General features: G+C 39.5%; 1 protein-coding gene across 7 annotated transcripts in view; it reads left to right on the top strand.

Annotated features, from left to right (window-relative positions):
• Window positions 1-15,316, top strand: part of Dgkh (diacylglycerol kinase eta) — a 237,133-nt gene that overhangs the window by 198,964 nt on the left and 22,853 nt on the right. For all 7 annotated transcript variants that reach the window (XM_029556963.1, XM_029556960.1, XM_029556961.1 and 4 more), the window contains one exon: window positions 12,619-12,726. In XM_029556963.1, the coding sequence (XP_029412823.1) occupies window positions 12,619-12,726 (108 nt within the window). The remainder of the gene's footprint in view (window positions 1-12,618; window positions 12,727-15,316) is intronic.

Below are 15,316 nucleotides of genomic sequence, written 5' to 3'. Positions count from 1 at the left end.
GATAAGTCAAAGGTCCTGCTCGACCATTGTTGGCTTCTCTTGGAAGCATGGAGGAAATGATTCCTCCGTGTTGACCCTCCTCTTTATAGACTGGACACTGGCTCAAGTCCATCTGGTGGGGTCTCCTTGGCTTCCTTGATCAAGAGGCCAGATGACCCACCACCATTACAGGACATTTTGCGCGATGTTCATAGTCCCTGGGAACTTATCGACCCAGGAGGGCAAGGAGCAAAAAGTGTCCTTTGAATCCCTCTGACCCAATTAGTATAGATCTCAAGGTATGTCTGTTAAACATCCAAGAAGGTTAGTTCCACCATTCTGGCATTTTTAATTACTGCGTGTCTTGCAGATAAATCTTGGGTAAATTTTAAAATATTTTATTTATTATTTTTATTTTATGTGTATGAGTGTATTGCCTGCCTGTGTATAAGGGCATCTGTGTTGTAAAATGCCCAAAGAGTTCAGAAGAGGACATCAGATTCCCTGGAACTGGAGTTACGGTTGGTTGTTAGCCTTCATGTAGGTGCTGGGAATAGAACCTAGGTCCTCTGCAGAACAGCCAGTGCTCTTAATCACTGAGCCATCTCTCCAACCCCAAAGATTTGCTTTTTATTATTGTTAATTATGTGTGTGAGTGTATGTCTGTATGTGAATATGTACACGTGAGTGCAAGTGCCCACAGGCCAGAGGCCTGTAGTTATAGGTGTTGTGAGCTACCAGATATGGGTGTTGAGAACCAAACTTAGGTCCTCTGGATGAGCAGTACATGCTCTTAATGGCTGAGCCACCTCCCAGCCCCAAACTACTATGGATTTTTGTTGTTATTGTTCTTGGTTTTTGTTTTTGTGAGAGTCTCAGGTAGTCAAGCTGGTCTTGAACTTGTTATATAGCTAAGGATGACTTTGAACTTCTGATCTTCCTGCTTCTACCTATCAAGTGCTGGGATTACAGGTGTGCACTGTCACACCCAGTTAATGCAGTACTGAGGATCCAGCTCAGGGCCTCATGTTTGATAGGTGAATCTGATGTTCACTCTATCAAGTGAACCACAAGCCAGTCCTGAAATATATACATCTTGAGTCTTAAATGCTCTGATAAATAAATTAAACTGAGCGTTTGTTATCTTGGTGTTAATCTAACACTGGAATGTGGGTTCAATAGGAGATTCCATTATTATTGACTAAATATCATTAAGATAAGCCCAATAATCCCTTTCTAATACAAAAATACAGCTGAGCAATGAACTGGCTTGATTTATCATTCCTTATAAAATTAAAATAGAGACTACTAGATGAAAGAGTGCAAAATCCTTAAGAAGGTTCTCTCTCTCTTTTTTTTTTTTTTTTTTTTTTTGGTCTTTTTGAGACAAGGTCTCCCTGTAGCCCCAGCTGTCCTGGAACTCACTATGTAGACCAGGCTGGCCTTGAACTCACAGAGCTCCGCCTACCTCTGCCTCCCAAGTGCTGGGACTAAAGGTGTGTGCCACCATGCCTGGCAAAGGTTCTCTTTTTAACAAATGCTCCTCACCACAGCTCTACCCCAGGTCAATTTAGCTGCCTTCCTATGCATTGTGTTGTGTTGTGGTGTGGTGTGGTGTGGTAGTGTATTGTGTTGTGTTATATTGTGTTTCTTCATATTTTATCCATGGTCCAAGTCAACCAAACTCCTTTAGAACAGGTAGGAAGTTGTATTCATCTTTTAATTGAATTTTTGTGAGTTTCATACAATATAATTTGATGGTATTTAGATCCCCCTCATCCATACCTCCCCTTACTCTCCCCACCCAATTTAATGTACTGTATTTCATATATATGTATATATATATGTATATGAATATCGATGACTATCAGTGAATGGCCTGAATATCAATGTTAGGTATGGACTCCACCCTATGAAGTAGAACTTAAATCCAGTTCAAATGTGGTTGGTTACTCCCACAATAGTCATGCCACTATTGCACTGGTGGCCATATCTTGCCAAACTGTAGTTCACAGAATTCACAGATATTTAAGGTTGATGAATATTTTTTTCCTTCTAGTAGCATGAATAGCACCTTCTAGCACTATGAAAGCTAGCCAGTAGAGATGAGGCTTTGAAGTCAGTATCTATTTGATTTCTCCTAGTTTGCTCTACAGCTCTTACATGTAGTATCTTCAGCAGTAGGGCCTTACTGTCGAGTTCTAGTGGATAACTAAGAGCAGAGACAATGGCTAGTAGTGTTTGAGGTCTATGGAACTCCTGGTCAACAGCTTCAAGAGAGGGAGTCCATCCCTGGCATTGCAGTTTTATTTTGTTAGCCTATGATGTGTAGTAGGGGCAATGTCCCCCTGTTGTAAGGTAGCTACTTTTAATCTCTTTTTATAATGTATATGTATATACTTGCTTTTATGGTTATATACTTTAAGAAGCTTCTATAATGGTAGGTTTCCATGTAGCTTTTTCTAAAGGCCTTTAGTGTTACATATTCCTCACTATACAGCCTTCCTGTGCCCTGCTCTCACATTCCCCACCCATTTAACTCTTCCTACTTTATTATTCCCTTTCCCCCTTTATGTCACTACATTCTATCTCCACTCCCAGATCTCCTTCCGCCCCCTCACACCCACCCCATTGTGGACATTTGTTAGTTTCCTGACTTCTCTGAATTTTCAAATTGAAACGTGTGTATCTATAGGATTTCAAAGCTAGCATCCTTCTGTGAGAGAGAACATGTGACATTTGTCTTTCTTAGTGTGGGTTACCTCACTCATGATGATTGTTTCTGTCCATTTACCTGTAAATTTAATAATTTAATTTTTAAGAGCTGAATAATATTCCATTGTATATATATACCATACCTTCATTGTCCATTTGTTAATTGAACATCTAAGTTGTTTCCGACTTATGGCTGTTATGAAAAGCCTGAATGAACAGGTATTTCAGCAGTAGTGTACAGAGTCTTTTGGGTATATTTGCAAGAGTGATATGAGTGGATTGTATGGTAGATCAAGTTTGGACTTTTTGAGGAACCTCCATACTGATTTCCACAGTGGCTGTACAAATTTGCTCTGCCACCAGCAGTGAATAAGAGCTCCCCCTTTTCTACATCCTTTTCAATGTTTGTCATCATTTGTTTTTTGAATCTTAGCCATTCTGAGTGGGGTAAAAGCAAAATCTCTAAGCTGGGCGTGTTGGCACACGCCTTTAATCCCAGAACTCGGGAGGCAGAGGCAGGTGGATCTCTCTTAAGTTCAAGGCCAGCCTGGTCTCCATAGTGAATCCAGGACAGCTGGGGCTACAGGGAGACCCTGTCTCAAAAAGACCAAAAAAAAAAAAAAAGCAAAATCTCTAAGTGGTTTTAATTTGCATTTCCTGATGACTAAAGATGTTGAACATTTTTTAAAGTATTTCTCAGCCTTTGCATTTCATCTTAAGAGAAATCCCTGTTCAACTCTTTGCCCCACTTTGTAATTATGTTGTTTGATTTTTTTGATGTTTAATATCTTTGTATATTCTAAATGCTAACCCTCTGTCAGAAGTATAGCTGGTAAAATCTTTTTTCTCCATTAGATTTTCTAGTTTTGTAGAATATAGTTTGTGTTTTCCTGATCTTCATTCAGTCTTTTAAGGACTGAAGTCATTCTCTTTGAGTTCCTTAAACGTATTTATAATTACTATTTTGGAATCATTGTCTTGTGTATCCACTGGGTTGTCAGTCTCATGGGTTATTAATTTCTGTGCTAGACATAATATCTTGGTTTTTTTCATGTTGTTTGTGGGTTGGTTTGTTTGTTTTTGCTAAGGCTTGGGCATGTAGACTTGTGTGGTGGTGTTTCTTGGTATGGATAAGTGAGCTCATCTTTGTTGAATGTTTGTATCTGTGTTTGTTGTTTTCCCACCTTGTCAGGTTATAGCCCAGCTGTAACCTGGTGTTCAGTTTTGGGACAACTTTATGTTGATGTGCAAATGGGGTGAAAGAAGAAGTCTCAGTTCAGGTAGAGATAGGTGCAGCTTTTGCGTTGAGATTCTAGGATTGACTCCGCGGGGTCCTGATTAAACAGGATGGTATGGGGGCTGCTAGTGAAACGCTCAGTGGATAGGTTGGGCTTGGAGCTCGAAGGTCTGGGGCACACAGAGATCAGATGACAGGGCATAGGGAAGTCTCAGGAAGAGAAGCTCAGGACCAAAAGTCTTGGGCAAAGAAGGATCTCAGAGACCCAAGCTGGCCTGTGGGCATCTCCCGAGGGCACTCACCCTGCCAAGATTGGCTGGGCGTATAGATCTGGAAAGGGAAAGGATGCAGGTGAACTGAGCAAGTCTGAGCGCTAAGATGTCTGAGAGCTAAGATGGCAAGGCACTAGGGAGTTTCAGGAATGGAGCCCACAAGTCTGCAGCAGGGAGGAGGTGTGTACAGATCTAGGTCTGGAAAGATACCAGTGACCTGAGGATGCCTGAGAGCTAAGATGGCGGAGCTCAAGGAAGTCTCAGGAATGGAGCGCAGGACTTTCTGCAAGTCTAGGACCATGAAGGGTCCCAGAGACCCAAACTGCCCTGAGGGCTGAGGTGGCCGAGGGACCTCACCTGAACAAGGTTGGAGTGGCATCCAGATCTGGGACAGGAAAGGATGCCTGTGACCCAAGGAGCATATTCATCTTTTTAACCTTAGTGCTTAATACAGTATCTGACACTGTTTTGAGGCTGAAATGGATAGGTAAGTGATCATTTGACATAATTTGGTAAGCATAGATGCTCCTCCATTTATGATCACTTTTATAAACCCATCATAAATTGACAAAACCGACTCAAAAATACATTTAGAGCTGGGCGTGGTGCCACATGGAAGCAGGAGAGTTGCCTACATATTCAAGTAGGGAGTGCCAAGGGCAGCTAGGGCCACCTACTGTGACCCTGTCTCAAAACCAAAACCCAACAACAACAACAAAATATTTAATACACCTAAGTGTATTAAATGAACATCTTACCAAGGGCTTCCTATCCTTAAGCATGCTCAGGATGCTTACTTAGGCTATAGCTAATGTTCTAATCCAAAACCTGTGCTTACAGCATTGACTAGCTCATGAAATTTATTGAGTACTCTATGGAAAGTGGAAAGAGAGTGAATAGTGGACCATGCTGTCCACATGGCTGGATGGTCTTTGTTGTTAGAAGAGCCTCAGCTTCTGCTCAAGGTCCAGATTTTAAAGAAGTCATCTTACTTAGATGCCTTTTACTCTCCCTTTTAAAAGATTCTGATGGTGTGACTCTGGCATTCTGGTGAAACTATAGACCCGTTCTGTGTAAATACTTTTTGATCCATTAAATAAAGTGTGTAGACATACTAGAAACCATTATTAAGTTACAAAAATATTTTTACTTCTTAGAGTAACATATGTATTTTGTTATTACCAAATCAATTAAAAATCTAATGTAATGCCTAATAAATACTGTTTTTCAAAGTAATGATAAACAAGTGAAGGGCTTGGGAGATGGCTCAGTGGTAAAGGCACCTGCAGCCAAGCCTGATGACCTGAGCTCAATCCCTAGAACCCACATGTAGGAGAGAGCTGACTCCTGCAAGTAATCTTTTGACCAACACACACATGCCATGGGATAGACATGCCTACACACACAGACACACACACATAAATAAATGTAATAAAAATTTAAACATAACCTGGGTATGGTGGTGCACACTTTTAATCTCAGCACTTGGGAGACAAAAACAGGCAGATCTTGGTGAGATTGAGACCAGCCTGATCTACATAGCGAGTTCCAGGCCAGCTGGGGCTACAAGGAGACCCTGTTTCAAAACAAAAAATTTAAACAAATGATGACATGTAAAACATAATACTGTATGAAAAAATTTTCATATCTGTTGATAATGCAGTTACAGGTTTTGCGAATATCTGGTTTGTTACTAAGCTTGTAACAGAGCGTAACGCCAAATTTCATAGGTTACTGAACATAGGAAGGTAATTTTTATCAAGTTATCATTACCTGACTCTTCCTATTGACCCCTGGTTTCTGAACCTCAGGTTAAGAATGTGTTTGTGGAAGTATATGTTAACTGAGCTAGACCTAGTTGTTCATACTTATAATCACAGCACTTGAGATCTGGAGCCATCCCCCCTCCCCCCCAAAAAGGTATATTAGATGATAGAAAAGGAAAACTAAAATTGGTACAAAATAAATGAAAATGTGCTAATACACATAAAGAGGTAAAATAGGAAGCTTGCAGAATTCTTTGCCATTGTTTAAAGTAAGGAAAGAAAACACTGGGACTGGAGAGATGGCACACTGGCTGCACTTACAGAGGACCTGGGTTCAGTTCCCAGCACCCACATAGTGGCTAAAAATCAACTGTCTGTAACCTCAGTTCCTGGGTATTTGATGCACCCTTCTGGCTTCCATGGGTTCTTCACACACAGGGTGCACTTAACGTATATGCAGGCAAAAACAATCATAAAGAGTTTTTTTGGTAAATTTTTTATTGAATTTTTGTGTATTTCATATAGAACATCTTAATCATCTTTATACCCCTTTCCCCACTGGGACCCACCCATAGCCCCCCCAACTGGAATTCATACATTCTGTCACTTGTGTTAAGGCCTATCGAGTCAAGTTAGGTGTCCCTAGATGTGCAAGTTCATCCACTGAGGTCTAGTCAGACTATCTAGAATCCCTCCCTTTAAGAAGATCAGCTCTACCTCACCCAATAGTAATCAGCTGCCAATAATTCTTTGAGTAAGATTGGGGTCTGCTGCCCACTTCCACAGTTGTGCTGGGTTTTAAAAACTCAATATAAATTTTTTTTTAATTTAGAAAAAGAAGAAAACACCTTTTATTCCTAAGAGTAATATAATATAGAAGGCCTGTTGTCTAAAAGTTTATATCTTTGGTGATGGTTTGGGTAGAGTAAAAGTGGAGGAGAGAGACCTGGGTTTTGCCAAGCTCTTGCCAGGAAGTGAGTGCATTCATGGCAGTCCTTGGCTAAAAGCTTTCACTCTTTTGTTCAGATAAGATTTCCGTTCCCTGTTGTGTTGCAGTTTGGAAGGAGACTGATTTAATGTATTAAGTTTGAACTGGTGCCACAGAAAGACTTAGATTGTGGTTTGCCTAGCTACAGAATAGATGGAAGGATGCTTTTGTGCAAATTCAGTGAGCTAAGATACAAGAAATGTCCATGTAAATTGAGAATTGTCCACATATAAACTGGGTTGCCATGCCACACTGTGATCCAGATATAAACCCACTTCCTTCCAGTCATTAAGTGAGATTTATAATACTCTTCTAATGACAGAAAAGCCAGAAATCCAGAATAATATTTACTCTTTTTACAGTAGAAACCCTTTGGTAATATAAATGGGAGAATTTCATTGAAATTTAAGCATTTTAATTAAGAAGGGTGACTTTTTGTCTAGAGTATGCTTAGCTTACAGGTGTCAGGCCGTGTATTCCAGTTGTTCTGCTTACTGACTGGGATAATGATTATATGCTGTTTTGTGCACTTTAAGTCCTAAGAGAATATGAAGAAAAATTAACTTTAAGAAATTCATCAACCGGCTATAGTGAGATAGCAAATATTTAGGCCTGCTCACTTTTCTGAGGTCTAACTCAAAAGCCTAACTTGCTTTTTGCCTCTCTATCTCTTTGGATGCCTGCCTGAATCCTACGCCTGTTTGCCAGGACACTCTGGGCTTTCTCGGTGTTTTCCCTGATGATCCTTTTCGTCCCGCTGCAGCTGCTTACAGATAGCTTTTACTGTTGTAACTCAAAAGACCTGACTCTCTCTCTTCCTCCTGTCATCCTCCCCCAGCCAAGATTTATCCTTCCCTGCCCTCTTGTTTTTCTTTCAAACTCTAATAAAATGCTCTTCAAGCTTCCTTCTGACTCTGTTGTTAAATTCTTCTATCAATGAGACTAAAAGTCCACAAAAGGGAACCCTAACTCCCCAGGAACTGTAGCAGCCTATATTATTATTTACATTAAGCAAAGTCCCTTTGAATAGAAAGAACTGGCATAATATTAATTTTTCTTGCTCTTTCTTACTTGACAATATGAATTGGTTTTGTGTAAGGACCAAGAGCCATTGGACTGAATTTAGGAAAATGTTTACTTATTTAATTTGTTTATTTTAATAAAATAGCTTTATTTCTCACTCATGGTACACTGGGTTGTTGGTGAATTTGACTTCATGCCCTCACTCGGGACTCAGCTGGCACAGCCTCCGTTTTCTGCAGTGTTGTTGGTCACCATAGCTGGGAAAAAGAAAATTGTTAACTCATGTAACTTAAGCAGTCATAAAAGCTTCTGTCTAAACTTCAAAGCAAGGGGTATGTGCAGAATTTCAAAGGTGTGAGGAAGTGTATAATTTTAAGGATCATTTGCTAACATCACAGGAGTCCTGTATAGATAGGAAGTCTGGGAAGATAGGTAAATAGCTTTAAGGACTGCTTCAGTGCCAAGGTAAGGAAATTGCTTTGTGCGTGAATTTAGGAAATTGTAAAAACAAATTTGGTTCAGTGTGTTTGAGTAATTTCAGTGTGATAAACATAGAAGGTTTGGTATGCCAGGTGTGGTAGTATATGCCATTAATCCCAGCACTCAGCACTTGGGAGGCAGAGGCAAGCGGATTTCTGTGAGATGGAGGCCAACCTGGTCTACATAGTGAGTTCCAGGTAGACTGGGAGATCCTTTCCAAAAAAAAAAAAAAAGCTTAGAGGTTAATTTGAAAAGAACAAATATTTAATTTACATTTTTGGTTCTTTCAAATATTTTCATAATCTATACTGTTTGAAACGTAAGTATGGAGCTTTAAAGATGGCTTGGCATGTAACTCCAGTTCCAGGGGATTGGAAGCCCTCTGTAGGCACCTGCATTTATGTCGTTCTGCACATAAACTCATGCAGGCACACATACATAAATACAAATCTTTTTTTAAAAAAAAACCTAAATAATTTCTCTGTTACATAGTAGTAATTCTTATCTTTATTTAATTCACTTCAATAATAATTTGTTACAAGTACTGAGTAGGTCATTTTACAATAGTTGAATTCACAGAGGGTTTTTTTCCTATATTATTAACTTTTAATTCTTACAATTTTTGAGGTAGGTATTCATCTCAGAAAAGGAAGGCACTTGGCTAACATTAAAAAAAAAAAAAAACTGACCCCGGAGGAGCTAAAATATCAAATCCACTGCTTTGTTACTGCAAAACAATATGGAATTATAACCACAGATGGAAACAACTATGTTCCTTTTTGTGTTCTAGATACTTCCCTGTACTGTACCTCATTGACTGTACTGGAAATAAAGTTCTGAAAGTTTAAGAGACTAATTAAATACTGACCGAATTTAAACCAGGCTCACACTGTCCCATTACACCACATTATTTCATCAAAGGAACAGAAAAAGACATGCGGATCAGGAGGTAGAGGGGAGCCTAGCTGGAGTTCCCCGGCCTCTGTCAACATCATGAACCACACGTGGAAATGTGGATAATGGGGAGATTACAAAAGGGTGTAAAATTCCTGAAGCTCTTCCAGAGTATAAGAAGCTTTACAGAAATCTGACCTTAATTTGTCAAATACATGTTGCTCATGTTTTTCTTGTGTGCTCTATGAAATAGATATTGTGCGCTTAATTCTGGAGTTTACATTAAATTCAGCATATGAAAAATGTTCATTTTCAGTGGATGCAAATAAAATGCATCCACTTATAAAACCTTTAAACTCTTCTAAATTAACAACAGAAAAAAACCTTTTATGCCAGATATGGTAGTACACACCTGTAATCCTGTACTTGGGGAGTCTGAGGCAGGAGGATTGCTGCAAGTTCAAGGCCAGTCTGGGCTACATAGTGAGCCCCCGTCTCAAAAATACAAACCAAAAATACTTCTTTTATACTTAAAAAAATAGCATTTAAAAAAATGTATTCTAAGTCATGAGATTATCAACAGTTCTAAAGGAAAGATAACTATCCTAACATTCTTTATTCTACTAAATAATTCATATTCGTTCCTTTTCCAAATAAAATGCAGTACTAAATAGGTGCCAGACCTGTCCCTGAGTTCTGGGAAGCACTGTGAATCTTCGAATGAGAAATATGCAACCTGCTTAATAGCACTGTGCCTTCGTGGTGAAGAAAGCAATTGTAAGGAGTCATGTGGTGCAGAGTGGGTGAAAATGAAACCCAGTAGCTCAGATGATAAAAATGGATTCATCCACATTCTTCATTTCTTCTAAAGGTTGAAGATAGTTTTATTGGGCATTAAAATACAAATTTTTATGAAGTTGTCTTAATTAATTTTAATGTAAGGATTATGTCAATGGAGTTATAGCATCTATTTTAAGTGTAATATCTGCATGCTCTTCTCTTTTAAAATAAAGGCTTAACTTCATTAAATGTTCACATAGGAAAATGTTCAGTTTCTTTCTTTAAACACTTATTAAAATATTAAATATCATTATAAAGTATGTTTTTAAGTAATTTTGCAATTTTTTTTCTTTCTGAGACAGGGTCTCCCTGTAGCCCCAGGTGACCTGGAACTCACTATTTAGACCAGGCTGGCCTTGAACTCACAGAGTTCCGCCTGCCTCTGCCTCCTGAGTGCTGGGATTAAAGGCGTGGACCACCACACCCGGCTTAATTTTGAAATATTCTTAATCAACATTTAAAATGTACATACTTATGGGGTGCCATGTTATCTTTTGCTACATGATGTATTGTGGGGTGGTCAGACATAACTATCTCTTCAAACATTCTGGTCCTTAACTTATTATTTGCTTCTCAGTAGCTAATGAATAGAATTTTTTAAGATTAATTTAAGAAAAATCCACCTATATTAGAACAACATTTATGAAAATGTATCAATTTTGCTTCTACTCAGTAAAAATTCATTCATAGCATGAGTAGTTGTTCTAGCAACCTTATAACTTTTTTTTCCATCCAAGTGGTAATTTAATTTTCATTTAGGTGAACTCAAAAACAGAATAGGGTGCTTTCTAATGTGCACAGTTTTTGCTTGTCTTTGGCTCTAACTGCATGAACAACTGAGCTTTGAGTTTGTTTTACATTATGTATGTATGTATGTATGTATGTATATATGTGTTTTAGTGTTGGGAAGTTTGAAAGTGCACCAGGGTACATACATCAGGGTCAGAAGACAACTTGGGGAGTTGGTTCTCTTCTACCATGTGGGTTCCAGGGATCAAACTCAGATTGTAGGGGTTGGCAGCAAGCTCCTTTACCTATCTTACTGTCTCATCTCCCCACCCACTCAGCTTTGAGTTTAGATGATCTGGGTTAGGTGCAGAGCACAGGGAGGGCACCAGACTGTGAGGGGTGCCAGGTGAGATGAATAGGATCAGAGCCTACCCCTCCAGGGCCTGCTTTCAGCAGAGTGCCTAAAACAAGTACTGTTAATACAAGTTAGAATTTCGTAAGTGGTCAGAAAAGAGCCAAGTAAAGTGCAGCCTGCTCTGGGGTTGTACTTTAATTTTTTAATTCAATTTTTATAACACTTTCTGTTTTAGTTATTTACACTTTTCAATTTTTTAAAAAAAATTATTTATTATTTTAATTTTATGTGTATGAGTATATTGCCTGCATGTATGTGAGTGCACCCATGTTGTGCAATGCCACGGAGGTCAGAAGAGGGCTTCCAGATTCCCCTGGAACTGGAGTTAAGGATGGTTCGTAGCTACTATGTGGGTGCTGGGAATCAAATCCGGGTCCTCTACAAGAGCAGTCAGTGCTCTTAACCGCTGAGCCATCTCTCCAGCCTCACTTTTCAATTTTTTATGTATATTTTTATTGAATTTTTATAATTTTCATACAAAACATCTTAATCATCTTTATACCCCCTCCCCCAACCACACTCTGTTAATCCTTCCCACATTGGATTTCATGTATTCTGTCATATATGTTAAGGTCTATAGAGTCAAGTCAGTGTACCCAGACTTCCCTCAGTACAAGTTCATCCACTGGGGTCTAGTAGGCCATCTAAAGTCTCTCTCATAAAGAAGATCAACTCTCCCTCATCTCTCAGCTCTCATCAGTGAAGCTCACTCCTGCAGCAGAAAGCAATGAACACAGAAGGGCACAAATGGCCAGAGTGTAGAGAATAAGAGTGCGCAGAGTCTGGGTCCCTGGGCAGGACTCATATATTGAACTCCAGCCACCCAGGGCTCAGGGACCATTGCAGAAGAGGGGACAGAAAGGTTGTAAGAGCCGGGGGTGGTGCATGACCGTAAGGAAACTGAATCTTACAGTTTCCTGAGACCTTGCTCGTATGAATTTACAGCAATGGTGTCAATTTTTTTTTAATTAAGAAAAAAAAAGGCTTTTGTAATGTGTAGGAGTGTGTTTACAGGAAAGCAAACACTACCAACATATTATACTTCTCACATTTTGTTTTGGTATCTTAATATACTCTAAACTTAAGATTTTGTTCTTTTTATCTAACCTCCAGGCTAATTTTTTTTTTTTTTTTTTGAAACACGGTCTCATGTAGCCCAGACTGGCCTTGAACATTCTGTGTTACTGAGGATGACCCTGAGCTCCTGATCATCCTGCTTCACTTCCCAAGTACTGGGATTTTAGGCACACGCTAACAAGTTTGTTTTTTTTGCCTTGCAGTGTGATGGGCAGTATATTCCTCTCCCCAGTTTACAAGGCATTGCGGTGTTGAATATCCCTAGCTATGCCGGAGGCACCAATTTCTGGGGTGGAACCAAAGAGGATGATGTAAGTAGCGTGGTGAGCGTAAAGGGTTTGTTTCAACAGTAGATTACTAGAATACCTAGCTTTTTATTATTGTTGTTCTTTTTGGTTTTCTGAGACAGGGTCTCCCTGTAGCTCCACCTGGCCTGGAACTTACTATGTAGACCAAGCTGACCTCGATCTCATACAAATCTACCTGCCCCTGCCTCCCGAGTACTGGGATTGAAGGTGTGTGCCACCATGCCCAACTTGAATACCTAGCTTTTTAAAATGTGCTTTGCAGGGACTGGAGAGATGGCTCAGAGGTTAAGAACACTGGCTACTCTTGCAGAGGATCTGGGGTTTTTTCACCAGCACCCACATGGCGGCTAACACCTGACCTTAACTCCAGTTCCAGGGGATCTGACACCCTCCTCTGACCTCCACAGGCATTGCACAACACGGGTGCACTTATGTACATGCAGGCAATACACTCGTACACATAAAATAAAAATAATAAAATATTTTTTAAAATGTGATTTGTAATATTAATTTATCTCAATATTCACAGGGAAGGTGAGGGATAGAACTGACTTAACATTTTATTTCAACATTCTTACATGAATATGCTCTATAATTTCTTCTCTTAGTGTATTGATTTTCGGGGTTAACACAAATGGATCTGCTTTGGGAAAGTAAACATCTGAGATAAGAAAGTTTCACATTCTAATTTCATAGCTGCGTTAGGATTCTACTTCCACTATAACAAATTCACACAAATTTGGCAACTTAGCACGTGTGCACGATCTCACAGATCTGTGTGGTAGGAGTCTGACACAGTCTCCCTTAGCTGTGCACTGGACTGAGCTCTGATCTTATTAATCTCACCCTTTGAGAAGCACTAGCACAGAGTCTGTTTCTGCTTTCTTCAGCTTTCACAGGCCATCACAGTCCTCCTTCATCTTTCAAGCCAACAAGGGCAGGCTGACTCCTTGTATTGTACCACTCTGCATCCTCCCTCTCCGCCCTTTTTTTTGAGACAGGGTCTTACTGTGTAGCACTGGCTTGCCTGGACCTTGATATGTAGACTGGGCTGACCTTGAACTCACAGAGATCCACCTGCTCCTGCCTCCTCAGTGCTGAGATCAAAGGCAAGCACCACCACTTCTATTTTTAACGGCCTTAGTTAAGGACATTAGCCTACCCTGAACATTTAGGTTGACTTGAGTGGGGTCTGCAAAGTTCCTTTTTTGAGAGAAGGTGAATATCACAGTTTCAGGGATTAGCACAGGAATTTAGGGACAGGTGGGGAGGCGATATTCTGTACACCACAATAACTTTCTGTAATTTTAATTTTCTAAGCTTAATATATACAACTATTTTTAGAGAACTGTTGAGCTCACTTGTCCATTGAGTTTACAGCTATTTTTGATTTTTTAATCTATCTATCTATCTATCTATCTATCTATCTATCTATCTATCTATCATCTATCTATCTACCATCTATCTATCTGTCTATTTGTATGAGTGTTTTGCTTTGTGTGTATATAAATGCACCACATGCATGCAGTGCCTGTGGAGGTCAGAAAAGGACTTTGGATCCCCTGAAACTAGAGTTACTGATGGTTGTTAGCCACCATTTGGATGCTGGGAACTGAACCCAGGCCTGCTGCAAGAATAGCCATTGTTCTTTTTTCCCTCTTTGACTTAAAAAAAAAAAAAAAGAATAGCCATTGTTTTTAACAGTACCATCTTAACTGAGCCATCTCTCCAGTCTTGTTTTGTATATATATAATTGTATTATTAAAGAAAAAAAACCCACATGTGTGATACAAATGCAGTTGCTCTAAAAAGAATGGAAAAGAGTACCCTGCCCCTCAAAGAAGGGCTGGGCATGGTGGTACATGCCTTTAATCACAGCACTCAGGAGGCAAAGGCAAGTGGTGGATCTCAATGAGTTTGAGACCAGCCTGGTGTACAAAGTGAGACCCTGTCTTAAAAAAAAACAAAAAAAAAACAAACAGAAAACTCAAAACAAATAAGAATAAAGAGCAGAGGTATTGAAGTAATGTAGCCCCAAATGAGGTTTTAACATGTCTGTGAAGAATTATACATGATTTTAATTTGAGGCTTAAATGAATATACAAAGTTTAAGCTGATGTGGATATATTTCAGTCCTATTGAAGAAAACAGATTAGGAGTCAACCTTTTTGAAAGCCTGTCACCACTCTTAAATATTCTGAAGGTGTGAAATCAGTGAGATAAGCAAAGCCGATATTACATGACCTCTAGTAGTTTTTAAAAATATTTTACTTATTATTTTTATTTTATATGTATGAGTGTATTGCCTGCATGTAGGTAGATGCACCTGTGTCATGCAGTGCCTACAGAGGTCAGAAAAAGGTGTTGGGATCCCCTGGAACTGGAGTTAACTGATGATTGTTAGCTGCCATGTGGGTGCTGGGAATTGAACCCAGGTCCTCTGTAAGACCAGCCAGTGCTTTTAACCACTTAGCCATCTCTCCAGCTCCTTAGCTAGCAGTTTTAAGAGCTTCATATTTGTTATTTAATACCCGCTTTTTTGTTTTGTTTTCACTCTAACATGAGCTACACCCCCAGCTGCACACCTATACTC

The sequence above is a fragment of the Nannospalax galili genome, unplaced genomic scaffold (assembly GCF_000622305.1).
Source record: "Nannospalax galili isolate Female #2095 unplaced genomic scaffold, S.galili_v1.0 scaffold386, whole genome shotgun sequence".
Lineage (NCBI taxonomy): Eukaryota > Metazoa > Chordata > Mammalia > Rodentia > Spalacidae > Nannospalax > Nannospalax galili.
The sequence above is the reverse complement of the archived record's forward strand: the minus strand, read 5'-3'. Positions and strand labels throughout refer to the sequence as shown.